The 27,573-nt window shown below is 39.5% G+C and overlaps 2 protein-coding genes across 7 annotated transcripts in view; both read right to left on the bottom strand.

The window, feature by feature from the left end:
* The window catches only part of ZC3H13 (zinc finger CCCH-type containing 13), a 46,450-nt gene extending 34,799 nt beyond the window's left edge, over nucleotides 1-11,651 (bottom strand). For 2 of the 4 annotated variants that reach the window (XM_058833569.1, XM_058833562.1), the window contains exons 1-3: nucleotides 11,283-11,651; nucleotides 5,316-5,438; nucleotides 4,770-4,879 (exon numbers count right to left, since the gene is read on the bottom strand). In XM_058833569.1, the coding sequence (XP_058689552.1) occupies nucleotides 4,770-4,879; nucleotides 5,316-5,438; nucleotides 11,283-11,636 (587 nt within the window). In that variant the 5' untranslated portion in view covers nucleotides 11,637-11,651. Of the gene's footprint in view, nucleotides 1-4,769; nucleotides 4,880-5,315; nucleotides 5,442-11,282 lie in introns of all 4 variants that reach the window. The other 2 variants (XM_058833584.1, XM_058833578.1) reach the window with 2 other exon arrangements.
* Nucleotides 11,652-12,833: 1,182 nt separating this feature from the next.
* Nucleotides 12,834-26,288, bottom strand: CPB2 (carboxypeptidase B2). Of its 3 annotated transcripts, XM_058829505.1 has the most exons (11): nucleotides 26,143-26,288; nucleotides 22,724-22,799; nucleotides 20,685-20,809; nucleotides 20,485-20,593; nucleotides 19,829-19,930; nucleotides 19,169-19,273; nucleotides 16,227-16,343; nucleotides 15,689-15,779; nucleotides 14,336-14,538; nucleotides 13,233-13,317; nucleotides 12,834-13,110 (listed from the first exon to the last, which is right to left on the bottom strand). In XM_058829505.1, the coding sequence occupies exons 1-11, from the start codon at nucleotides 26,211-26,213 to the stop codon at nucleotides 12,926-12,928; spliced, it is 1,269 nt and encodes a 422-aa protein (XP_058685488.1). In that variant the 5' UTR covers nucleotides 26,214-26,288; the 3' UTR covers nucleotides 12,834-12,925. The 3 variants fall into 3 exon arrangements, with proteins under 3 accessions (XP_058685488.1, XP_058685489.1, XP_058685490.1); XM_058829506.1 differs by lacking the exon at nucleotides 19,829-19,930; XM_058829507.1 differs by lacking the exons at nucleotides 20,685-20,809; nucleotides 22,724-22,799 and having other exon boundaries at nucleotides 20,485-20,621; nucleotides 26,143-26,258.
* Between the last annotated feature and the right edge of the window lie 1,285 nt (nucleotides 26,289-27,573).

Here is a 27,573-nt window from a genome sequence, read left to right on the forward strand (position 1 = left end):
CTACTTGTCATGCATTTTTATGGCACAGTTTCTGAAAAAGATATTGCTGTGATGTGGAATGGGAGGAGGAACATCCTACACTACTATAATTTTATCACCTCTTAGTATGGATTCATGAGTTCATTCACCCCTTATGGGTTAAAAGAGAACAACCATGGCATTGGTTGTTCTCTTTTAACTGGGCACTGGCACGGGTTGCCCAGAGAAGTTGTGGATGCCCCATTCCTGGCAGTGTTCCAGGCCAGGCTGGATGGGGCTTTGAGCAACCTGGTCTAGTGGAAGGTGTCCCTGCCTGTGGCAGGGGGATTGGAACCAGGTGACCTTTAAGGTCCTTTCCAACCCAAACCATTCTGTGGTTCAAAAAATTCCTAAGCTAAGGGAATGTAGGAGCCGTTTCAGATCTTTCAGTTCAAGAAAACAAATTTTCTCTGCATATACATTTGGCTTGATACTGAGTTAAGTACTTCTGCGATGACTGTTAGCTGTAATTAGAGAATCTTCTGTGAAATGGTTGTATACAAGTACTACATCTGTGCCTATCAGTTTACACTAAAGAATCATAGATACTAATGCTGTCTGTTGATTAGAAAACTTATACGTAACATATGAATAATGAAATTCGCATTTTTATTTTTTATTCAGAGTGAATGAGTTTCCATTGAGAAAGTAATTTCTCCCACTCTTCCTGTCACATTATACATAAAGGGCAAACTGTCTTTCACAGTCAATGCGTACAAAAATTTAATTTAATAACATTTCATTTCCAATCTGCACGTATTTGAAAAAGTGATTTTTCTATTTCCTCCTCTGCACTGTGTCCTATATTTAATTCTTTAAACCTCATCATAGGGTTAAATGTATGAGGACCTAGAGGGACAAAGACTAGTGACTGCTCTCATTTTTTAATGCATTTAATTTTCCATGAAATTTTAAGTACAAGTCAATCTCGATCAGAGGAAATGTACAGAAGAGTAAAGCTCTGCTTTTTTCATCACTAAGGATCAAATAATAGCCAGCATACAAATATAAATAACTTATCTTTTTTGCATGCATGACTATATGATCTTTAAAGTGTCTGGATTTAGTAAAGGTTATGATTCAAAGTATTTTTCCCCTCCTCCCCATATTAAAAAGGCAATTCTTCTCATTACAAAAACCCTCTGAAGCATACCAACCATCAGCTACCTCAACAAATAAACTGTCTTTCATCATTAAAGTGCAATTCAACACCTTAATTTTTAATAATATTTAAGCTACAAAGGATTTGGTATAGTGAAACTGAAAATTAAATTAAAAGGCAGAAAGATTATCAATAATGTTTTGTAACATTGCTCCTTGAGAGGTATATTTTCAGGAAAAAAAAATCACATTAGCTGAAGGACAAAGCAAGAGAACTTGCACAGAATGCAGCTCATGTACCTTACAGAGGGACATCTGATATTTTAATAGCTCTTTTTTTTTTTTTTTAAAGTTATAGGTTGGAGTAAAAAACCAAAATATCCAAGTCATTTTACCCTCAATTAATAAATTTTTTCTTCCCTCCAATACTGAAAAAGGTATTTTGCTAAAATATTATTCAAATCTACCTAAATATTATAAAAGTTATGAAAAAAACCACAGAAAATTAAAAGGTACACATTCAGGGCTGGGGTGTGTTGTTTGATTTTTTTATTTGGTTTCACTGTTACTGGGTCAGCTTTTTTTCAGCTTTAGGAGAACACAAAAGCAAAGTCATGATAATCACTCTATTTCTCCTTCCCCAAAGACAGCATAACCCTCCAAAAACTCTAATAAAATAAGACTGACAATTAGTCAAACTTTAAGACATAATTACTCAGGAAGCCATGACTGTTTCAGATGCTTTGGCTAAATGCACAGAAAAATAAGCTGGTCTTCTAGCTGATTTTTCTCTTATGTGTACCACAGCTTCATTTCTACACAACTTTCCCCCAGCCCACTCCAGAAGGGATCTCTGGTTATTCCAGGTCATGATCACTGTTGAACTTCAACAGATCATGAAAATTTACCTCTGCAGTTTTAAGATGCTGTAGCTAGATTGCAACTGCCAGAACCTTTCATACAAAAGGCATTATGCAATTTCTTTTTAATATTTTGAGCCAGGCCCATCTTTCAAATAAGGCCTAAAATGCAGAATTTCCTCATTTCAAATTCTAAAGCAGTTAAGTGATTTTAAACAGCATTACTTCCTGCAACAGTTCAGTTCTACATGTTCAACAGCATTTAGGAAATGCACATTCATAACAGTGCCTTCATTTGCTCCTGTACTTCTTACAGTGTCAGGAACAAGTATCCAGCAACAGGCACACCTTGCAACACACCTACCTGAGGATATCTGTGCTCACCTGTATGAGAGCACACACATGCATAGAGGCAGATGACCAATATTTGTGTTATGTATTATGTACATATTGTAACTGCTCAAGAAACACTGTCCTGTTTTCCAGCTTCTCATGCTACGATATTTGAAACTTTCAAAATCCATACATTCTTTCCTAATATGACTGCTGGCTTGGTTTGGTTTTTAAATGCAGTGTGATGATCGCAAATAAAGAGGATCAGTACAACTAGGAAAAGGGCCCAGCAATGGCACAGATCCCAACAATTGCTGAAGGAGCCAGCCAGGAAGCTGCCAAGCAGCTAACCAGTAATCTACAAAGACAGAAAGAGCAAAATTCCTTATGGGATAGCATGTTTACACACATCTCTTAGTTATCTTCTCCTTAATTCTGATGTTGGGAAGACTGGCAGGTCTAATATTGAATTCTTAATACTATCATCAGGTAAGCTTCATGTAAAAACACATTAGGGTTTATTTTTATAGCAAGATTACAATTCATGCTGTGAGAGGCAGCATTAGTGCTAAAATGGAACAATCTTTCTTACACTTTATAGTCACGTTTTCCTACTGTCCGGTGATATTTTGAACTATGCGAGGCATTATGATTAACAACAGGAATTACGGCAGACGGGTATGGAAATTGAGGCAGAAGGTACAAAGGCAGAAAGGCAGCAGGACATGCTTTGTCCTACCCAACTCCTTGCAAAGCACATGAGACTTCCCTGGCAAACGTGGCTGAACACACACAGACACGCTACCATTTGGTTATCCCAGTTACTTGAACAATAGTATTGCTTTAACTGAACTGATGCAGAAGCAGCATTAGTTTGGCTTGCCTGAAGCCAATAAAATTGCATTTGAAGTGCCTGGATAACATTTGTGAAAATCTCTCTTATGTTAAATGGCATGAAAATGCGAACATTTTATTATGTACATATTATGTACCAGCTTTTTCTATGCCTGGCCAAGAGCTCCTAGTGGAAACTTTTGAAGACAGGCACAGTTCTCTCATTTGTCTGTTTTGGGGGGCGTGTGGGGGTGGTGGGCTTCCTCCCCCTTTTTACTTTTAAGAACACCTTTATTAAATGCTGAATGTGCCAAGCAAATAAGTAGGAAGATTTGTCCTTTGACTTTTCATATAGTCCTAGTAAAAAAGTTAGCAATAAGAAGGAAATCAACATTTTTCTTAAATGTCAGTGGTGACAGTGAAACAGAAACACAGCTTTAATCATTAAAAGAAATGTCACCTTTCTTCAAATGACCAAATAGAACCAAGTAGCACTGAGTGTTCCAAACACTGAAAGCAAGGAGAAAGTGGCATTATAACAGTTTTAAAATTTAATCCCTACCAGTAAACCGCTTACTTTATTAATTTGGAACATTAAGTGCAGAACAGAGTAAAATCTTTTACACACCAAAAGAAACATTAAACTCAAGTGATGTATTTCGTATCCCAGCTGCTACCATCTTAGAAGCAATGGAAGATCAAACAAGCAAAGCCAAGATCATCGTAAAAGCATGCCACAGGAATAGGAAAAAATAGGACACAGAACCCTAACCTCATGCCAACCTTCCTTTTGTTGCTTTACTCTTTGGTGCTTCAGTGTGCCCATCCATAATCTATAGGTTATATTTGCAATCTACAGGTAATATAGGTAATATTGGCATTATGTTTGTAAATTATTAAGTGTTCACAGAAAGAGATACTATGCTAAAACCATAACATCTTTCTGTCCTTTATAATAAGAATACTACAAGCTTGCTGCCATACTTGGTTTCAGTTAAGTTAGGTGTTATGCCACACGAAGGACAGTTGAAAAAAAAAATAAAATTTTAGTAACATATGAAGAGACATATAATAAAAAATATTCTCTTTTGAAAAATGAGGTAATTTTTTGGATCTCCCCCTACAATAAAGGACATTTTTCTATATCTGATAGCTAAAGTCATAAAGCCATGTTTTGAAGAGAAATGTTTTCTCACAACAGGAGAGAAAGGATAGACATTCATCACACAACATAGCAAAGTCAGAAGGGCTGTGAGTTTGAGCACTGCTGTGAGTAATTGCAAACCAGCATTTTAGTACAGGACAGAAAGCTGCAGTGACACTATGCCAAAACAAAAAAGTACTAAGGTACTTGAACTTCCCATTTCAAGTAATATATAGTTAATCTGCATCCAGTTGACTCTATTCATTTTTTTCAAGCTGTATACACACAAAAATCCTGCATATTGCCAAAGTAATTGTTTTAAGCAGCTTCATAAGGCAATTGGTTATTGATAGAACATACAATTAGGCACACCACAGCATTTCACTTTAAAAAAAACCAAAACAACAAAACAAAAGACAGAGTTGCAAAAGCTATTTTCCTACAGCATGTGAAGAATTCAAAGTGAGTTCTTGATTTACCTTCTATAACTGCTGCTATAGCCTTTACCTCGTGGTGAAGGGCCATGTACGAATCTACATGTGTTCCCATAGAGGCAGTTGCCAGTCTTCAGCCAGTTACGGCACTGTGTCTAAGAGACAGACATTACTGGGTGAATTTCACACTCCTTTCTGGAAATACCATTGGTGTGAGTGTGGCAGAACAAACAAATGACTCCACATTAAGTCCCATTTATCTGTAATTTCTGTCCACCAGTAATATAATTGATTAAAAAAAAAAAATCAACAAAGAGCATCAGGTCTGGCAGAGAAAAATTTAGGTAGGTGGAAATATTATTAATATGCACAGTACTACTGCTCCATCCAGAAGCTGGCACAACACATGGTATTTGAAAATTCTAGTATTAGCATGTTGAACATCCATGTGTTAAGGAGTTCTTTTCACCTTTACTTAACCTGAGTAACATCTGAATATTGGGTGCTTGTGAGCTACTCTTCCCACCACATAAATCCTGAAAAAGAAGATGCTGGGATGGGGAGGAAAAGAAGAACACTTTTACAACTCACCTCTGCAGTACTTCCAGTGCTGGGTCCAAGCCTTTCAAATACACTGGGTCTTCGGGATGTGCTATCGGATATGGTCTTGGTATTTTCCACTGTGACCTTCCTTCTAATTTTTGACATTTTGTACTACTTCAACCAAAAAAAAAAGCAAAACTGTAAAATCCTTCAGTTTGGGGCTATTGACACTGAACTCACATGAATAAAACAGTATGATATATGCTGCAAAAGTTGCTGCAGAGGTGATGAAGAAAGAAAAAGAAGTCATAAATGAGTGAAATGTATCTAATAACAAGGAATGCTTCTGACTTGAAATAGTCAGCTGAACACCAGTAGTGATAACTTTTCATTTTATTTCACGACCTGCTTTGTATTCTTCAGCTTCCCCTTGGGAAAGATCATACAACATGTTATTCATTTAGGCAGCAAACACCACACAGGACAGATGCTTTCTTTCATGATGTATTTTTGGTGCATGAGTGAATAGAACCTTTAATGTTATTTCACCAACCTCTCAGAAACCAGTTCCAACCACTAAAAATGCCTCCCACTTTTGAAACAAATTTCAAGAAATAAGAGCTTTATTTTTCCCCTCCTTGTTGTGTATGACAACCTACTGAAAACCATTTTGCTATCATCCACAGCCTGCGTTTCTTATTGGTCTGATTCCTACAACTATTTGGAATTACACGAGTTTAGAAAAAAAAATCAACTCCATAATGATGATGCACTTCTTAAGCTGCTCAAAAAGTAGCTCCTTCTCATTAAGAACATATTTTAAAGGAAACACAGCATAACTTTGATAAACAAGAAGCCACAATTTATCTTACCTGAGAAAGGAAGGAGTTAAAGGAAAAAAACCCCATATTTAAAGAGGGAAAAAAAAAGAACATATATATTTAGCACTACAGACAGATTGTACAAAAAGGGCAAAATGGGCCTCACAAACTATTGTCCATTCTTTACACACTACTTGATCTATACAAAAATAAAATCAATTCGGGAACATCTGCCAGGTGCTTGACAACTTATATACAGCTCAAAAAAACACCTCTGTTGTACTGCAATGTGCCATCACCCTCATTAATCAATAGATCATGATTAGCCAAACACTAATCTCCTAACCTGCTGCTGCTGTCTCTTCTGCTCACGTGTCACTGCATTTAGAACACACACACACACAAAGTATCTCATACACAAACAGGTTACAAATGACAAAGTTCAGATAAAGCCAGAATAATACACATTTTAAACTAACATCCACCAGAGAGGATTAATACACATTTTCATCATCTGATCAGCAATATGTTCCCACAGTATCCATATGGTAAGGTTACATTTCACAGAAACAAAGTATTATGGTGTATAAACGTGGACACTTCATTATCTGAACCCTACAGTTATTTCCACCACAAGAATTCCCTAGGAGTCTGACACCTGTTCAATTTCTACAAACAAAATGCTGCGCTGACGCTCTTGTGAAGCACTTTAGCTCCTTTATAAACAATGGAAGAAAGTAAGCTTACACTGTGCATTTGAAATTTCTCAGTAGACCTCTGCTCTACTGACTCCTTCTCCAAGCCTCTGATTATCTGAAGAATTTTATCTCATAAATAAGGTTCAGATAATCAAGACATGAACCAAGATGTTCAGGGAAGGTAGAAGTTAACCATATGGTGTATACCAAACATTAAAAGCAATGGTTAACATCAATTAGTGTAAGCAGACAGTCAAACATTAGAATTTCCAGTAGTATGAAATTATTTGGGTTAGTAAGAACTGTGGAGAAGAGAGATTTCCAGAAAGATCTAATTGAGTTAGAGAATTGAGTAATACAACAGCAGATGAAATGCAAATAAACATAATGCAACGCACAGAAGGAGAAATGATTCTGTTTAAATATTTGATGAGACCAAATTAGTCCAGTCTTCTGAGAAAAATAATTAGGAGTCATTGTGGACAGCTCAATGTGCAGCAATAGTTAAAAAGTCTGACAGGATAAACCATTAAAGTTAGAAAGCAAAACAATACCATATCTCACCTAGCTGAACACCCTTCCATTTCAGGATTCTCACAGAATTTAAGAAAAAAAACTACTAAATTTCTACAGTTTCACGCAGTCACACCCTTTATATAGAAGATATAAAAATCAATTGACACATGCAAAAGCATTTTTAATAAGACAATCATATAATAAATGCCTAATTTGGATTAAATATTTACAGTTAAAAGAGCCATATCTGAAATAAAAAGGGTTATATAAACAACACTGGCAATGGCATAGGCAGAAGGCTCAACACATGAAGGACAGATGAGTCTATCTAATACACAAGTACAGTACACACTGACAGTGTAGCAGCATACAGAAAAATCACATTAATTTGCCTCAATTCCAATGTATTTTTATTTTCAAAGAAACAGAGGCAAAACTTTCATTTTTGATGTTAATTTTTCACAGCATTAAGTGCCTTTTTGGAATTCACTTGTATAGGAAGTTATGATGATGACTAGGCTTAAAGGGATTGCCATAAACATGGAGAGGATGAAGGGGGCAACATCATCATAACTGAAAAGATAATTTAATTCCAACCACGTTTTTCCCTGTATTTTGGCATAAGGAAATTAAGAATACCATTCAACCATGAATCTTCTAAGGTTTGTCAAACCCCCTACTTAAAAAACCCAAAACAGCAACTAAAAATGAGAAACAAAAACCTGGGCTATTTCTTGTAGCAATCTGTGAATTCTATCCTCATAGTCTGGTCCATATCTACCAGTTTGCAATTAACAACAGGTCCTTTATTAACAGAAGAGATATTTCCTGATAGATTACTCTAAGGAAATAAACACACCCCACATGCTGTAAGTGCACAGCATATTACTTTCTTTATGCACATATTAACACAAGGGCCTTACTCATGTAAAAAGAACTGCAAGACATTCCACTGCTAAGTGAATATAGATGTTATCAAAGGCTACAGGATTACAGTCCAGACACATTATTCTGAGGCAAACGGTGGAATTTCATTTTGTCAAACATTGCTTTTGAGAGACTGGGTCTGCAAATGCACTCAGTCCCATTTTCATTCTCTGAGGACCAAGTGAGTTGGAAAAATAAAGAGACTATTAAAACAGTATTGAAAATCTCAGACGGATAACGGACAGATTTTGCGTTTCTGAAAAGGTTCCTTGCTCATAAAAAAGTACTGTTTACTGTTTGAAAGGGAAAAAATTACATGTTTAATTTCCAAATTTCTCAGATTGCACATTAATGGATAACCAAGAACAATTTATATGGAACATCCCATAAAGATTTGCCTTCTGAAACACTTTCACCTTCTGCTGTTTTACCACTGATGATCACAGTCCTGTTATCAATCCCACATTGATGGCCAGTGCAGTGACTTTCCATCAGATGTCTGTGCCTCTTAATTACCATCTCCTTATCAAACACTAATGTGGGATTAGACAGCTGTGAGTACCAGTGTGGACTGAGCCTTAAGCACTCTCAACATTTCAAATAATTCCTACCAGATTATTAAAAAAAAAAAAAAAAAAAAAAATTAAAAATTTTCTAAGTAGAACATTATGCACTTCTCTATTTCAGGTATGTGACATTGCACTGCTGACTCTACTTAGGGGCACTGAACTTTCTGCTACTTCTGAAACAGAATGAAGTTTCTGGAACTAAGCAAAGTTAACTTTATCCTTCTAAAATAAATTCTCTACCTAAAATTTTAACTGCAATTTATCACATTTCCATGCATAAATAAGATCTATGACAACCTTTATAATTAATTAGAAATACTGTGACACTAGTATAACTCATTTGCAGATGCATCTATGTTATTATTAAAATGAATTAACTTTCTCAGGGTGAGTGACAATCTGTTAATGACATTAATTACACTACCATTTGAAGAGGAACATATCACAGAGCGTTATGTACATAAATCATCTAAAATGTGACACACTTGAGAGAAGTGAGTGCACCTAGTGAACACTGACCAATGAACTGAAATCAATGAGGCATGTTATGATGACACAGCATTCACTGAAATTCTTACTTTTTATTACCAGTATTCCTATATCTTGGTGTCAAGCATGCTTAACATTTTTCTTCAAAATCAGTGTGATACTACATAAGTCATAATGAAGAGATAGCTGAAATGCCTGGTTTTCTGCTAGAAAAACCTAATCCAACCCCCTGAAAAAACAAATCCTGAAGGATTCTACAGGAAAACCTGAAACTGAGATGTAACAGAACAAAAGAAAAGTTCAAAAACAAGAAAACATTTAAGGAGATAAAAATCTCTTCAGGAAGTCCAAGACATCACTCATAAGCATGTCAATGCCTGCACATGCACACACCACACACAAGCTAAGCATAACATCACTTCAGAAAATCCTACCTTTGAAGAGGTAAATAATATGCCATTTCAAATAACAAGCAAAATTACTTCAAGTCCTACAGAAGTTCAGATACAAACTCATTATTAACACTCCTTGATAACCTAAATGCATGTTGAAAACTAAATAACAGCTTTGGGAATGGTTCCCTGCACTTTTTAAAATGAAGAGCTTTTACCTGAAAATATTTTGGGTCCTATTAAAATGTTAACACTTCCATGTCACATTGCTAATGAAATAGAGATATTTGAAGAAGCTCCGTGGGTTTACTACCTAAAAATATTACTAAAAATGGTAAAATGCATTCATAATGAACTTTCAAAAAGAGCAGTCGAATACTCACACAGAGAAGCCTAACACAAAACTAGAAATTAATCCAAATTTTAAAACTTCTTGTTTGTAACCCATCACCACAGTAACTTGAACCTACCCCTCTAATTTCACATATGATATTTCTCCATTAGTAGCAATAAGCAACTGGTAATTATGCACAAGTATAAAATCATGGTTGGCTTTCTACAGGTGAATAAAAACATCAGGGCTCAGGAAGTACGGAGTATTCCATGCCTTGTCTAACCAAGTCTTCATACTCAAAGAAGATGTTTCGCCAGACTAAGGGACAGTCTGTGCAGACTGGCGTGGACAGGTCCGAGGTCACTCTGCCTCAGTATCCAGCTTGCTGGATACACATTACCTCCAATCTGTGAGCTGGATCAGCACATTAGCACGCCGTCACTCTCAGCCAACATGCTGAGAAGCAGGGTGCGTTATCTCGGGCACAGCCACATAAAGCCACATTTCTTTAGTGTTCAGGTACATTGGCTGAGTCTGTCCACTCCCTCTGCGCAGAGGAACCGTGAGTGTTTCATCACCAGCCCAAGATCCCTCAAAGCGCTGGCTGCTAACCCACTGAGAGCCAAACACCTGATCTTCAAACAGTCTTGCAGAAGGTTGACAAGAAATCAACGGTGGAGTGTGAATCCATCGAGAAGTCAAAGGCGAGGCCCTAAGCAGACCACCCAAAACACACTAACCCAACGTTCCCGGCTACAAGTTCTGGAAGGGATGGGGGTTAGGTGTAGCCACTACCTGAAGGAATGGTGATGAGTGAATTTATACAAGCGAAATTAGTGGCCCCTCTCAAGCACATAAAGCAGAAACTATTTTACTGCCAGAAAGTGGGAGAAGAGCACTACAGAAGCGGGAGAAAAAAAAAAACAAACAAAACCAAAATCCAACCAAAAAACCCCCACGAACAGGGAATATCCGAGTATACGGGAAGCAGACTGCAGCACGACCACCGACGGACGGAACGGCACCCGGGGCCCGCGCCGCGCCTGCGGGCGTTCCCCCCACCCCTCCTCCGGGAGCCCCCCGTGAGCCCCCGGCCGCGCACCGAGCCGGACGGGGGCGCGGCCCTTCCCCGCCGCTGCGCTCCGCAGGCCGAGCGCGCCCGAGGCCCTGCGGCCACGGGCCGGGGCCGGGCGGGGGGAAGGGAACGCGGGGGCCCGCCCCGCCTCTCCGCCCCACCCTCCGCGCCCGCGGCCGCCCCGCCGCACTCACCTGCTCCTTGCGCTGCCGCGCCGCTCCCCGCCGCCTCCTCCGCCGCCGCCCGGGGCGGAGAGGGTGGGAGGGGGCGAGGGGGGGGTCCGTCCTCCCGGGCCTGAGCGCGGAGCGGCGCGGGCAGGAGGGGGAGGAGCGCGCGGAGCGGCGCGCGCCCCCGCGGACCCGCCGCTCCCGCCCCGCGCGCCGGGACAGCCGTCGTGGGAGCGCCGCCGCCGCCACCGCCTCCGCGCGCCCTTCCCGGCGGCCCTCGCGCCGCCCGCGCCGCCGCCGATGATGACGACGATGACGACGGCGGTGACGTCGCAGTTGGGAGGGCGGTGGCGGGAAGGTCGGAAGCGGCAGCGCCGCCATCTTGGGGGGCGGGGCAGGCGCCCGGCTCCGCCTTCCGGGAGGGGCAATGGGGCCGGAGGAGGCGCTGGAACAGGAGCGCGCTGAGGAGTGGCTGGCGGGGCTGGGGAAGTGTCACCTGGAGGAGGCTGAGGGGCGAGCTTATCGCTCCCTACAGCCACCTGAAAGGAGATTTAGCCAGGTGGGAGCGGTCCCTTCTCCCTGGCAACAAGTAACAGGACGAAACTTCTCGGACGAGAAGACCGAGTATTAAGCTGCGCTAATGGAAGTTCAAGTTGAACACCTGGAAGAAATTCCAGACAAAAAACGATGATTAAACATTGGAATGGATGTCTAGGGAGGTGGTGGAGTCTCTGTAGCTGAAAACTTTCAAGTTTTAAACGAAATACTTTAAAGGAAATTTGTTAAAGGAAATACTGTACGTGACACTCAGTGCCCTGGTCTGATTGACAGGGTGGTGTTGGATTCTAGCTTGGACTCAGTGAGGAAAAGGTCTTTTCCAACCCAGAGGTCTTTTCCAACCTCACTGAGTCTGTGTTTCCATGATCTTCAGCTAGAACAGCTTGCTCAGAGCCCCATCCAACCTGTCTATAAATGTTTCCAGGGATGGGGCATCCATCGCCTCTCTGGGCAACCTGTGCCAGCGCCACACCGCCCTTATTGTAAAAAAAAAACCCTTTCTCAATCTAAACCTGCCCAATTTTGGTTTAAAAGCATCGCCCCTTGTCCTGTCACCTTACAAAGGTCTTACAGAGTCTTCAGGCCAGTGCTGTGCTACAAAAAAACCCTTGGCTGCAGGGTGGATTTGGCTAATTGTAGTGGAGCAGCCTCTGGGGAGCTGCCGCTTGGTGGTTTGGCCACCTGTGTGTCCTCGCCGTGCTGCGAACACCCTTCCTGCTTCACATCGGACAGGATAAGTAGGGTTGTGCTCTTGTAACAAAATCCTCTAATAACACAAGTGACCTAAATGGGGGAATCTCTCCTATGGATGGTGTCTGCCCAGTGTGCCCTGTGTCAGTCAGAGACGCTTTCCGCTCACCATCATGGGACATGTGTGCTTTTTTTCCCCTTATACTGCGCTCTCACAATTATACTTGTGGTGCAGGGAGCTACCATTGTAGATATAAAAGTCTGGCTGAAAAAAGTGGATGTATTCTAGAATACAGGGGGTGCAGTAATTCGGGGGTTTTGCCTATGTAGAAAGAAATTTAATAAAGAAGCAAGATTTTTTTTTTTATTACATTTTTGTAAATAACTAATTGCAGTCATGCTGGAATAAATTATATTCAACATCACAAATTTTGTAGAACATGTTGAGCTATTTCTTTGACAGCAGAAAGTGCCTCTAAGGAAGTTGGCTTGATTTCTCGAGAAGGAAGCAAAAATCCGTAAGTTCCCGTGTCACGAAGCTCAAAGGTAAAAGAATATTTAATGCCAAGATCATAAGCCCAGTCATCAGACCCTCCAGGAGCTAAATCTGTGTGAGGAAGGGAAAATAGAAAATTGCCTAAAACCCAAACCTTTTCTGTTCAAAAGCTGTCTTCTGATGCTGACAAGGATATACTGTCCTGCCTTTCATTGCAGTAAAGTCATACTTACAGATTGTTTGTGCACCAGCACCAGGTCTGTAAGTTTTCCAAGTCGTCCTCTTTATAGCTTTAGCTGCTTTCTGTGCCAGACTTTCCTGAAATTAAACAAAACATTATTACCTTTAAGGCTTTGTGATAATAGGTAATATGTACGCAGTTAGAATTTACTTACAGTGTGCTCAGGATTTCAAATTAATTAAATAATCATATAAAAGGTTTTAGAAAACCCACTGAATGTGGTAAAAGTTTTCAGTGTATGCCCATGCTACAGATTGCATTTCTGCTGTAGACAGGTAAGAAGTATAGATGGAACTTTATCCCCACTTCTGGCAGTAAACTGTTGTCAAACCATTTTTTCTCATTCATCTCATATTTTTTCTTTTCTGCCATGGTATTTAAGTCACTCTTCTTTTAAGTAATATTGACAAATACAGCAGGAAAATAATTTGAGAGAACCCTACTCTTAAGCCATGAAGAAGAGTAGAATGCCCAGAATCAGTGCACCTCTCTCTTCTTTACAGGGAAAGAGTAACTGTTCTGTTTTGAACTCTGCTGTTTTCAGTGAGAGTTTGTACTGTCATTTCATCAAATAAGTAAAATTCTACATATGCAGGATATATTTTCCATCTTACCACTAAGACAATTTTAAATAAGTCGCCCTAGAAAAAGCCTTAATAAAAGTAGCAAGTGTCCATCAGAATACTTCATTGCTTAGGTATGTAAAAGATGTTTTGAGAGTCACACACCCAATTAATTTCAGAGTTTATATAAACCATACAACATGATGAAGAATTTGCACGTATATATCCTTTCAAGATGTTCCGAACAAGAGGACTCCTCTCTTTTAGCAGCAACTTCAACATATTAGGTGTTGTTGATGTATAATCAAACTGGAATAAATATTTTCATTTTTCTGTAGCTTTCAGAAGCAACTTGCTGACTTACACTCTACCAGAGCAACCCAGACTTTTTCAGTTGTTAAGAACATCAAGAAAAATGTCATTTCCTAATTCTTGATCCTTACAGCACAGTGACTCCCTCATTACAAGACTAACAAAGCTGGGTGAATAGTTCTGAAATAAGTGTGAAACTTCAGGGGGTGGGAAGACTTACCAGCTCCTCATGGTCTTTGCTTTTGTTCATAGTGTAAGAATATGGAAACAACACCAACTGGGAGTAGGAGTGCATGGTTATGTAGGCTTTAATGGTGTCTTTGTGGTCTCTGACAAAGCGAGCCACTGCTTTCACTTCAGGCTCAGACTCTGGGTAGGGTCCACAGTAAATCTCCTGGCATTCAGAGTGAGATGCTCCTGGACCTTTAACCAAAAAAAAAAGTGCACAGTTTTACTCCTTCTTCCTTTCTGCATTTCTGTTCATGAAAAATGCAAGAGTATGAAATGAAAGAGCAGAGTATGATGCTAATACACAAGAAATCATGGATTCCACCATGCTATGGAAAGTACTCACATGCTTGTAGAAATCTCTGCAAGCCCACCAGGATTTCTCACCTATTATGCTCTTACAAGTAGTCAAGGAGATGCAGAAACAAAGTGTTCAAAGACTGGATAAAAAGTCTTAGAGAGGATGAATATGCTTCATTTAAATTCATCACATGATTGTGAGATCACATCTTAAAATCTAAAAGTACTACAGGAAAGAGGCAATTCCACATGATCATTTATGTAATCTTGTGGGAAAGCAAACTCCCAATGGGAAGTTGAGAAAACAAATCAAAATGAAAATCTTTAAGAAAAATTGATGGTGGAACAAATTATCAAGAAGACAAATAGGATTCACCACTTCTGTCTTCAGAATAAGACCAAATAACTTTCTGGAAGCAGTCAGGATCTTTAAGGGGAAAAAATGCATGTTTTTCTTGATGTAACAGTCATGGATGATTTAACAATGGGCTAGAATGACTGAAATCCATATACGACTTTAGTTTTAGCACTGAGTGAAGTCACATCTCATCTATAGAGCAATATTTTAGGGCAGCTATGCTGCAGACTATGAAAAAATCTTGTCAAGTACCAAAGTGCCTGCAGTAATTAAATAAGATATAGTCTTCATAAGAATCACTAAGGGGCAAAAAATATTGGTCACCTAGGCATTACGGAAGGAAGCTGTACACTCAGCTGGATAGTGCAACAGGTCTTGGGTGACATGGCAAGGGCCACCTCTTCCCTCTTTCTTTCTTCCCACCAACAGCCTCCCCCAGGTGTGTCATGGTGTGATGCAAGGGGCTCTGTTGTGCTGGGAAGAGGTTATTCCATGGTGTGTCATCTGGGGATGAAAATTTCTGAGTCCCAAAAAGAATCATATAACGCTGGGAAAGTTTTCACTAGTTCATAACAGATACTCAGCTGCATTTGTCTTTAACTTTGTAGATAAAAATATTTTCAAAATAAAAAAAATTAAAGGCCAAAAGTGAGGCAGATGTGCAATAGGAAGAAAATGATGTCCTACCACACCAATGTGCATCAAAATTTCTGTTCATGTCAGTACCAATGCACTTGCTGTTACCATGCGATGAGCGGCTTTTTCTCCACAGGCGATTCTATGGAAAGAGATACACAAGTTGTGTTCAGGGAGAAATGCTGAAAAAGTCAATGCACCACCTCACTGGTTAGTTAAATGTGCCTTCCCACTTGTGCCTCTACTGTCCTATGCTGGTGAAGACCAAGGAAGATTCCAAAACCACAGTCTGCTTGCCAGCAAGGCTGGGTGATAAAAGGAAATATTGGGTAGGAAAAGAAGTGATCACATTCTGATTTCAATGGAATTTGGGCTGAGGAAGGAGGGCAGAAGACATAGTTTGACCAAGTATGTGAGTTTAGGAGCACAAATCCCAACTTTCTGTGGCAAAGATGCAGAAATTCCAAGCACAGAAGGGTTTGGGGTGTGCAGTTCCAGGATGAAAACTATGCCCTAGCCATGCACAGTGATAATTCCCATAAATAGCAAATCAGTACCTTCCACAACCTGTCAAAAAAGGTCTACATACAGAGGGGTGGCTCCACGTGTACTCATAGCCATCCACATTTATCACGGGCATGATGTAGAAATCAAAGTGCTCCAGGAGGGTTGTCATGGTCTGATCTCTCTCACGCACATGGATTACCTATAAAGCACAGGGGAAACATATTAAAAGCATTTGTAATTGTTGTTTTTCTTACCTTCCTACAAAGGTATCTGGTGGCATGTGTAAAATAATTATGCAATTATCAGAGCAGTCTACCTGAGTCTGATAAAGCTCATCACATCATGGAAATGGTTAAATAGCAATGTACCTCTCTGCTCAGAAGTGCCGCAGGGAGAAATTGAAGCAGTCAGTCAGATACACTTCAGTCCTTTAGTGTTAGTGGGTGGTCATGAGACAGAAATGAAGTCTATTAATAGGAAGGTTTGAGGTTTTGCTGCCTGTGTAAGTAAGAGAAACCCTCCCTCCTGCCCAAAATACAGCAAGCTCCAAAATAACAAGTAATATTTCAAATGGCTGCCGTACATAACATTATTTATTCTGGTTGTATTGTGAGTTTAATGCAACGGTATGACAAGAGTCAGTAAGATCTACATCGCTAATTTTGCCTCACAGCTTATTTTGAAGGCTTTAGTGATACCGAACCTGGTTGTTGGTCCGTGACAAAGAAATAAATTTTAATCTAGATAAGTGGGTTTGTTCCTATTAGAATAGACTAAGTCCTTCATCATCCTTTTTTTTCTTTATGCCTTACTTAGATCACCTTCTTTCATTTTAAATCCTTCCTAGTTATCCTCAGGCAATGGACTTCCTTTTACTAAATGAGAAATGTCAATCTTTCTATAATCTTAACGACAAAATTAAATTACAAAAAGTGGACCCATTATAAAGAATGCCTAGGATTTACAAGGGACAGCTGATGATTTTAGTGCATGTGTGCAGATGTGTATTAATGTCAGATTTTAAAATGTTGCTTCCAAAGAGATACAGAAACAAAATTTGAATTTAAACCACGTAAATTAGATCAAAATAATGGAAAACCTAAATGTTCAGCCTGTTACTTCTGAAAAATGCTGCAGGGACATGTCACTGGCAAAATGACAGCACAGCTGGTAATTATTTGGAGCAGCATGAAAAGGGGAAATGCATTTCTATCCAGTGGAACCTTGAAAGCTGGGATTATCAGTGGGTCACAAGGTACATTCAGCTGTATCTGTCCCTAACTCCTGCAATATCCTTTCAAATGTTTTAGGCGTTGAGATTTTATATATGTGACTGATGACAAAAAGAAATACATTTATTATTTTTCCATTGTTTTTATCATCATCATCATCATCATCCGCATCATTTAGTTCCATCATGGCAAAATCATAATTCACATTTCAAGGACTCGTTTATGTTGTTTCTCTGACTACAGTACTGGTGACTTTGAAGTCTCAGTGTCATCTAGTTTATTTTTACTGTGAACTTTGCTTTTGTGAAAAAATAATGATAAATAATATCTGTCGCCCTGAAAACTCAGCTTCTGAGCTTGCTGACATGGTTTTCTCAAGACTTTCCCAGGACAGTAACTGTAAGCATAGATATGTGTACATTCTTTCTGATACACGTCTTGTGATGGGCATCTCTCATGGCCAGTGCAGTGAGAAAGTGTTACCCTGACCATCCAATCCCTGGCCATGGTCAGGAGCCTATAAATCCTGGGAGGAAAAATAAACTCTTTCTTCCTTTCACCACACCTCGACCTGTGTCCGTGTGATCTATTCATCTTCAGCGGCACAAATATCTCAGAACATTAACTGAGCAAGATGGGAAACCTCATCTGGGACAGGAAAGGCCTCAGAAGCCTTTTCCTGGTCCCATACAAGGGACTGGGTCAGCAGCTCAGCATAAGGAGTTGAGCAGAGATGCTGGAAGTTCAAAAAGACCAAGGCAATGTATTTTAAAATCCAGCTGTAAACTGGATGTTTTTTCTTTTGGTGCACCTTTCTTCCCTCTCCTGGGCAGTGTAGATAATAAAGAGGCTAAAGATAGATGTGTCTATTTGTCTGTAGCCACACATCAAGGCAGGTTAATCTAAGCCAATCCCATCAGTCATTAATCTACCGGCTCAACCCATCAGTGATTTTCTAGTTTCCATGAGCTGGTACTACAGCTGGATGTTGTTGATCATGTTCAGGAGGTCTGACATGAGGGCGTCACTAGCAGGGATAATACCTTCAGAAGAAGGTGGCTTATGTGGCTTTATTCTCTGCAGACCCAGAAGAAAAGCAGGAGCACAAATGAAAAACATAGAGTCAGGAGAATCAGTAGCAGCAGACACAGGAGTAGGCGATGCATCACAGCCAGTGCATTGCTGGAGTGGAGCTGTGCCATGCCTGGAGCAGACAAGTATGGGGCACCTAATGCTCTAGGAAGGCGTGTGGGGAAGAGCCAAGGGTTGTTGTAGGACAGTTTGAGCTCACCCTATGTGTCTTCTGACCTGCTCCAGGCAGTGCCAGTTGCAGTAATATGGACACAAGTCACCATGTGCTGTGTGACTCAGAGCCAAGACCACTCCTGGAATCCACACAACAGTACAGACATGGCCCTCGTAGATTACAAAACACATGTTTTTTCTGGCATGCCCTCTCCATCCCTGACCAATCATAATGATAAATGTCTCTGTTGGATTTGCTGCACATACTTTGAGGTTTCTTTCATACTTTGGAATACATTTGAGCTCTATTGCATTCACTCCCAATGACTTTCTGTTTTTCTCACACATACATACCGTTATCTACTGACATGCACACACACACACACTGCTATGCTTATAGCTTAGACAAAAATATTGTGTGTTGGTGTTGTGGGAGTAAATGGATTAAGGCTTTATGTATCCTAGAATGCAATTGGACCAAGGTAAAGGGCATCAAGATTTTTTGCTTTGCTTTGAAAACTGTAATCAGATGTGATTATGTACTCACATGACCTATGAACCACAGGCAAAAAGCAGGAGAAATCCATTCTCTAGCGTGAATACCGCAGTCAATCCATATGGCATTTTTTGATTTTTCCATGCTTTTAGAAATCTGACAAAAGACAGATTGCATTCAAATGTCACTATCATAAAGGGTACCACATAAAAAGCGGAAGTGAAAAGGTAACCAAGATGGAAGAAGAAGCAGCATCTGGCTTGTAAGGAGAGCTCAGACTGATCCTGGGCCAGGATGCAGCCATTGGTTAGGTTTGTGTACAGTCAGAGAGCCACATTCAGGCTGCTTGCAAAGTCCTAACACGGGCCCCAAAACTACAGCAAGACCTGAGGTCAGGTGAGTGTGCCATCAGCTATGCAGGGCAGCAAACTAGATTGGCTTTGTCAGCAGAGGAGGGTATCCACTGTGCCAGTATTTCATGCCTTTGCATGATGGCCTAGATGTGGTAACTTCCTTGTGACCCAGAAAAGAACCTAATCTGGTCAAATGCATTTGCAATGGTAATGCATCTTACTAGAACAGCTTAGGAAACTTCTAAAAAACACAAAAAATAGGAATGTAGGTATAGATTAAAGGAAACATGCTGGCCAAACCCCATCATTTGCTAATAGTAGTACTTGGGAAGTTTTTTGCAGTATGTCACAGGCATACCTTCAGAACATAAAGCGGTCGCTTTTCATAGGATGATCCAATATATATTTTCTGGAGGAGATCAGAGTGGACTTTCACTACTTCCTCCATCCAACGATATATCTGCAAGGATGAAGTTAGTAAGTAGATCTTCTCTCTATTGTTTTCCTTCATCCCTGGAAGTGGTCTAGACTTAAATTCATTCTACCTCCCAAAATTTTTATCTATGGTAAAGAAAAACTAGTAATTCGACTCACCTGCCACTTGCCTGACTTTAATTTTTGTTAAAACCAACAGTAAGATGCAATCTCAACACAGTCCAAATGTAGCCCTGAAATTCCTGTTTATTTCTATTTGTTTACATTGTTATTGATTTAATGTTTTAAATATTTGCCTGTTTATTTTGTGACTTCATTTTGCGACTTCATTTTGCGACTTCATTTTGCCTCTGTATTCACTGTCTTTGAATGACAGTTTGAGGCAATAAATGAGAGATTTTGTCTGGTGCTTCTTTCTATCTCTGTGAAAGCATTACAATAAATAGAACTCTTAACTGTTGAGCAATACAGTGGTAATTATTAACTGCTGGTGATTTCTTTCCCTTTATCTCCATTCTCAACTAATGAGACAAATTTCACCCTTTGCATCTACAGATGTTCACAACAAAAACAGCTTACTTCTTTCATTGAGTGGTAGTTTTCATAGTACGAGGAAGATCCGCGAGCACTGATTGTGTCATTGACAGTCTGTTTTTCAATAATTCCTTGAACATCTCCCATCAAGACTCTAAATAACAAAGGAAGAGCACAACCTCCTGTTAAATAAATGACAAACAATTTTACAGAATCATTCATGACAACAAATAAAAAATACATACTTGTGTTGGATGGTCAGTTGCCTTAACTGAGCTTTTATGCTATTTATTTTGGATGCCCTGACATAGAAATGGACTTCTCTGTCCTTCTTGATGTTTTCAACAACAACAGGTTGCCAGAGAATGACCTACAAAGTTTCCAAAAACATTTTATTTTTTTTTTTTTTATTGAGGAAAGAAAAAATATTCTTACTAACATTTAATAAGCATTTTGAAAATAATCAAAGCATATGTTTTCAATTTGAGAGACTTCTTGCAACAAGCAGTTTAATGTTCCTTGTGATGTGTAGCATTCTGCTACTTCTGGAAATGAAATGTGTGTATTTAAGAAAGGTTTATAATGACTTCTGCACAGAAATTCATAAATCAAGAACAAAGACAAGGACATAACCTTTTCTGAGATAGTATTTCTAGTATAATAGATATATTTAGCTGGTTATTATGTTACATGTTTTCAAGTCTGCTGAGAGTTATTTTCCCTGAGGGTATTTGGAGAATTAATGAAGATCAGACCAGTCTTTGTAGTTATTGTATTCTCTGATGACTTTGATCATGGAGGAAATAAGTGCCAGAAGGGGTTTGAATAAAAGTCAAATTGAAGAAGCAATACAGAGATTAGAAATTGGAGAAAAGTAAGAGGTTGTTCTTGGTAAAATTAAATATTTTACAATAATACAATCAGAAGCCAACATATTCAATAAAAGGCTGAAACTTCAGAACCAATAATACAAAAAGATCTAAGGTTGACAGCAGTAAATCAGGCATAAATTTAGAGTGTGAAAAAAGTCAGCATACTTATTGGGTGCATTTTTAGGGCACCATACAGCATGACAGACCCAGACAATAGGGTTTTTTTTTTTTTCTTTATGGTTCAGTTGCACAAGGAATATTGTTTGAACAATAAATGGTAACTATTAAAATTGGTTGGGACATACAGTTTGTGTCTACCCTTCGCCTTCCCCTTCCCATTTCCTTTTCCTATTTGCTATTCCCATTCTAATTTTTTTCTTATAGCTTGCCCAATTTATACTCATGGAAATAAATTGTTCTTTTTATAACCCATGAAAAACGTTTGGTTTGCATATTCCCATAAATGGCTTGGAAGAAACCACCACAAGCCCTCTCTGCATTGAATGTGCTGCAGTTCTTCTTCCTGACTTCTTCTCCTGTGTACAAGAAAGTGAAGAATTACAGTAGTAAAAAAAATAAATGGAGGAGCAGAGGTTTATATTGGTACAGAAAAAGAGATGTATATGTGACTTGTGAAGGTGGAAGAGAGGAAGAAAGGTTATCAAAATGTTTCTGAGAACTTAAGGGAAGGATTAAAAGATGCTTGTAGGGACAGCAGAAGGATTTTGGGGTGGGCATAAAATGAAAAAATGCCAAGAAGGACAGAGAAAGACTGGGCATAGACACCTTTAAAAGCTCTGTCATATGAAACTATCCTCAATCATCCTGTAAATGATGTTGATTGAGGGAATGGTTGCACCTTTGTTGCAGTGTTGATTTCAAACTGGGAGGGTGTGATTGGGCAAGTGAAGAGGAAGAGATGTCTCAATTTAATTAAACACTCCTTTATCTAATGAAAGATTGAAGTAGTAATAATACAAAAGTATTATTTAAGATACTTTTTTCTTCTAGATTCTACCTTTAAAAAAATACCACAAAAATCCAGTCCTGATCTTCAAAGGTGTGCAAGCCATATAGGTCAAGATCACACTGGTCAAAAGTGCTGAGGTTCCCTAGCAAATGTATTTCTACTTACTGTATGTTGGTGTTTTGCCAGTTTTGCAGTGCCTTAATACACAAAATCAATTGCAGAAATATGAGCTCCAATATAATTCATTACTGAAACATTATGGAGGGGTCTCCTCATGTAAATCAGAAAGTAGTAAGAAATGAAAACCAAGCATTTCCTGAGCTGATGTATTAGAACAAATGAATGGAAGTGGGCTAAATCTCTTCTGAGAGGGCGAAGTAGTATTACAGCACTTTGGGGAAAATCTGGCCTAGAGTTCAGAGAGACAGAATAATCTGTTTACCTCAGGGGTGTTCAGTAAATCCTGAAGAGCTTTAACTTGTTCATCAGTTTGTGGGAGAGCCCACAAAACTTCATCCCTGAAAAACAAGGGTTTTTAGGTAAAGCACAGATTCTTGGAACAGCTCCAGTTCATGCAAAAATGAAGAAGCAGGCTTGGCCTCACTCATCTTCCCTGGCTTGGCTGCTGTGAACCCAAAGATAATCCAATAATGAAGATGCTGAATCTAGTTCCAACTTTTCCATCTGCCAATCAGTAAAATCCATGAAAAGGGTGGTGCAGGGCTTTGATAGCCAATATTACATTTTTAAATATTTAAAATATTTAAAATAAAAAATTTTAAATAAGCCAGTATTTAAAATTAACACTGAGACTTCTCCTGGGAGCTGGCACCAGCACCACAGCCACCAGCCCCAGCAGTAGCAGCAACAGTTGAAAACTAGCTGAGAACAGGAAGATGGCTCTCCTGTTGTCCCCTGAGTTTCTCAGTCACCATTCAGCAGAGACATCAGCCCTCCCAGTATGCCAAAAGCCCTTAGGGATTGGCAAAAGCCAAACATGATGTTTTGTACATGTATATTCCTACTTCAGTCAAGTTTTTCTGATCTCCTCATTTATGTCCCTCTGGTGGTACCGTTTCAGTTGTCTGCAACACTGTTCTCCCCATCTTTGCCCAGTAACTTATATTCCCTTTCTATTTGAAAACCATGGTCTGGACATGCTGTATATGACATAGTGCTTCCCAGCTACTCCATGTCTGACCCCACTGTTGGTGACAGAACTGAAATTCACTTTCTGAAAAGAAAAAAATAACAGTCTGCATTGAGTTATGATCATCAGTGTCCTGCAAGTCCAAGTCATGTAGATAAAAATTGCATTGGATAGATAATTAAAATAATTTGTGTGTGTAGAAGAAGGAGACTCAGGAGAATGTCAGACCCCTCTTCCCATTTCTGGGCTGGGGTGGCTCTCAGCCATCTAATCACACGGAATGGGTGCCACTGTATACACTAGGCACAATCAAAGTCCCTGCCAGTCCTGTCTGCAAAGACTGTGCTGAAAAGAAAAAACAGGCAACGCTCTCAAAACTAGGGTTTTCAAGCAGCATAACATGATTGTCACAGCTTGTTGCTGTGACTGATTTCAAGCAGACACCTGACAGCATCTGGCAACCAGGTGATTCATCTTTACTTTTAGCCAGGCTCCAAGCAATCATGAGAATAAAGTTTCTCATGCAGAACCAACAGCATGCCAACCCTATTGTTGACTCCACCATCATTTGACAGAACATCAAATAATAATCAGGGATAGGCAAGGTGGGCAGTTTGCCTATTTCTTTAGGTAAGTGCACTCTGAAGTGTGTGTTTGAGGCTACTTTAAAAAGGGATGTCTTCTCATAGCTGAGGGAGACTTTTCACACAGGAGCCAAGAAAAGGCCTGCTGCATCTGGTTTCACTGCATGACTCCCACAGCCTCAGAGTGCCATAATGGGGAAGCTGATGTGCACTTGTACCCCACTGTTTGTTGCACAAATATTTCATCCAAGTGTGGTAAGTACTGAGCAGGTGCTACCATTTATCTCTAGCTCTTGTGATAGGACCTGAATACACTGAGTAAGCTGATCAAAATTCTGCCCCCCCTGTTCAGTGTGGTGACTATTAACAGCCAAAACTGTAGTTGTTGTCCTTCTCAGTTCCCCTCCTTTGATTTGGCACTGTACTCTCTTTCATGGGTCTTCTTCCCACTTTTCTAGAAAACACCCAGACAAAAGCTTTAATTATTACCCTTATGCCAAACTCAGAAACTCCCAGCTTCCTCACCCTGCCTGCTGCCCCTGTGCAGCTGGACCTGGTCATCTTAAACACACCTCTTTTCTTTCTGTTCTCATGCCCTCCTTCCCTGATTGCTTTCAGTTTGTCCTCGAAAACATCCTTCTCATTCCCTTCTTCCAATATTTTGCCAGAGTCCAACTGGGCTCTGTCCCTGTTTCCCATATCTTTTACGTTTTGGTAGAAGTCCAGCTGCCATCCCCACACTACAATACATCTTACCCTGTAAGTGAGTAAGATACATTTCAGTTAATTTTAGATGGATTTGATATCTTCATCTGAGCTGAGCACTGCCTTAATAAAGAAACAGGCACTCTAGGGGTTGGGTTAACCAGAGCTGATTTAGATGTGTGTGCTAACCTGAAATGAATTGCCTTCTAAATACACAAATTTTTTCCCCACTAGCTGTAGATAAAGGTGAAGGGGACTTGTTCCTACACAAAGCTCTGTAAAAATGCCATCTAGTCAGGTGAATCTCATTATTTTAGCCATTTTTGTAACTGGGGCTGAGGGGGTTAGGCTCCTGCTTTCCAGTGGGAAATAGTCTTCTTTAAGAGTCAGATATTCAGTGCTGTATTTAAACATGAAATAAAGAAATCTTCAAGTAGCACAGACCAATATTGTTCTACTGAATTCACCTTAAATCACATTCGTTACCCCCTACTTTAACCCTCCCACATCCATAGCAATCCACAACAAAATATGATTGCAATACAAAGGGAGAGGAAAGATCCTCTTTTTAATACATGAACTCAATGGTGTTCACCTCTCACAGGTCTGCAGAGTGGCACAAAATCACAGAAGGGATATGAGAAATAATTCATACTTTATTTGGGCAGATATTTTGGTTCTGGGAGCAGGTTGTATTTAGTCCTAGGTTGTTCAGCTTTGCTTAAAATCACTACACGAGGAACTTATTATTTTTGTTTTACTTATTAAAACATTTCAGGTTTTTAAACCAGTGGTACATGCAGAAAATAAAAGCACTTTGCCTGTCTTCATCTCTGACATATGTTCTCATATTTTTTAAGAAAGCATTTGGTTTCAGGGCATTTCTAAAGTTTATCAATAGGTAACAATAAAGCTGCTTCTGAAACATTGTGCAAATACCAAATGGTTATTCAAAAATGATTTATGCCTGGAAAAACAATCATAAAAGCTGCTTTGGAAAGAAAACAGATTGTTAGCACTTTCTGAAATGGTTTCTCTTTCTACCTCAAGAAGTAATTCATTTAAGCTCTTGTTTTAAGGCAAATGAAGCAAATTATTTTTTCCCATTAAGCTTCAAAATGCCCTTTATTGGCATTCAGAAGTACCGAATGAACAGAATTGATTTGCACTTAGACCGAAAAGAGTAGTCGTAATATGATTAAAAACATAGGATTTATGGATGCAAAGAAGACCTAAAATAATTTCATTTCCCCCACCATCTTTATGTTAGATTGAACCACGTATCCAATTACAAGGGCAATAAATATTTGTCAGCCTTTGACAAATGTTTTTTCATGCAACTAGGAATTATTTTGCATCAATACTTTCCTTGTCCCACACACCACACACTAGAGCCCCCCAGTAGCATCAGTAGATATTTACCTTGGAATAGTGAAGACATGCTTCTCTGGAACCAAGATAAAAAGAGTAAAAAAGAGCAGGTAAAACTTCATGGCATCCACAACAAAGCCAAATGCAATAGGAAAGCCAAGGGTTCAGGCCCCACATTATTGATTTTAAAAATGTTATTTAAAGAGTAGTTAAAATTTAATACTGCCTCTCACTTCAACCCCAAGCTCCGGTGGCTAAGTCAATATGACAGAGCTCTCTGGGGAGGTGCTGCTCATATTGATGTCGTCTATGTACAAGAGGATAAAATACATTTTGGACATTTTCATATTGACAAATCACTTTTTCATCTCAGCCTTTTATTTTATTGCAGCTACGAACAACAGACATAAGAACACCAAGCACAAAGCTTTTGTAATCCTCAAATATTTGTGGAGGTCCAACAGTGTGCTGTGCGTCCAGCTCTCTTATAAGACATCACAGCCAAGCATGAATCTGGTTCAAAGCAGTGGGAATGAGGTTAAGTCCAAGCAGAAAAATTCTGTACAGAAAAGCTTCTTTTCCTGGCATTTGATAGCAGAGAAAACAAGGAGCAAGTGAGACATATGTTTTTGTGGTGCTTTGATATCCATGTATTTTCCTTATGGATGTCATAAGGGTTACTTTTCAAGAAAAAGTACAAGTGACTCTTCATCTCATTATTATTAATTTTTGAATGCCCCCAAGATTAGCTTCCTATATCTCTATCCACTGTTACCCATACAGGACATGCTGAAAAGCTGTGTGAATTTGGCATATCCAGAATAGACGATCTGCATCTCTGTTCCGTGCTTGAACAGCAAATCCAAACTTGAGTAAGACACAACTTATTATCCTGGTTTAAGTCTTCTTCCAGAGGAAATTCATTCCAGAAAAGGACTGAGGAGTGGGTCAATATGTCCGTAATGGAGACACCAGGGAGCCAAGACCTGGATGTGAATGGGGGAGCTAAATTATTTGATGCTGTAGGTGTAGCTTATACAGACTAGATTGCATCCATGAACTCCTCTAGAATGGCTCTGGAGTGGTCCAGATCAGAGCCAATTCTCCACCTAAGCAGGCAGCCAGGCCTTTGGAAGTCAAACACAGCCCTGGGTTTATTTTTTGTTTTAATTGTTTCAGAAGGGCAGCCCTATCCTAAAAAGCCAGACAGCTGAGTTTTAGGTGGCTAAAGTCAACAGAGGTGAATCATGCTCCCCAGTGAGTATGCTGGGGTTAATGTCTCTGTGAAAACACACCAACACTGAAAATCCTCAAACTGGAGTTGAGCACAAACCAGACACCAAAAGGAAAGGCAAAAAAAGGCTCATGGGAAGTGAAACCACTGATGCCTCACCTAGACATATTAGTTCTTATTTTATTTTTTCTAGATGTTGTTCAAGCAAATAGGAAGTTCTGATAAGCTACAGAGGCCATTCCCAGCAG

Source organism: Poecile atricapillus, chromosome 1 (genome assembly GCF_030490865.1).
Source record: "Poecile atricapillus isolate bPoeAtr1 chromosome 1, bPoeAtr1.hap1, whole genome shotgun sequence".
Classification (NCBI taxonomy): domain Eukaryota; kingdom Metazoa; phylum Chordata; class Aves; order Passeriformes; family Paridae; genus Poecile; species Poecile atricapillus.

What these genes read in the sequence shown, in the direction of transcription:
- CPB2 (XM_058829505.1), bottom strand. Translation starts at nt 26,213, where the DNA reads ATGAAGTTTTACCTGCTCTTTTTTACTCTTTTTATCTTGGTTCCAGAG. An exon ending in CATGTCTTCACTATTCCAAG is followed by an intron (nt 22,800 to 26,142) that starts GTAAATATCTAC and finishes CTTGTTTTTCAG; the next exon opens with GGATGAAGTTTTGTGGGCTC. An exon ending in GCAAAGACCATGAGGAGCTG is followed by an intron (nt 13,318 to 14,335) that starts GTAAGTCTTCCC and finishes GTTTAATTTCAG; the next exon opens with GAAAGTCTGGCACAGAAAGC.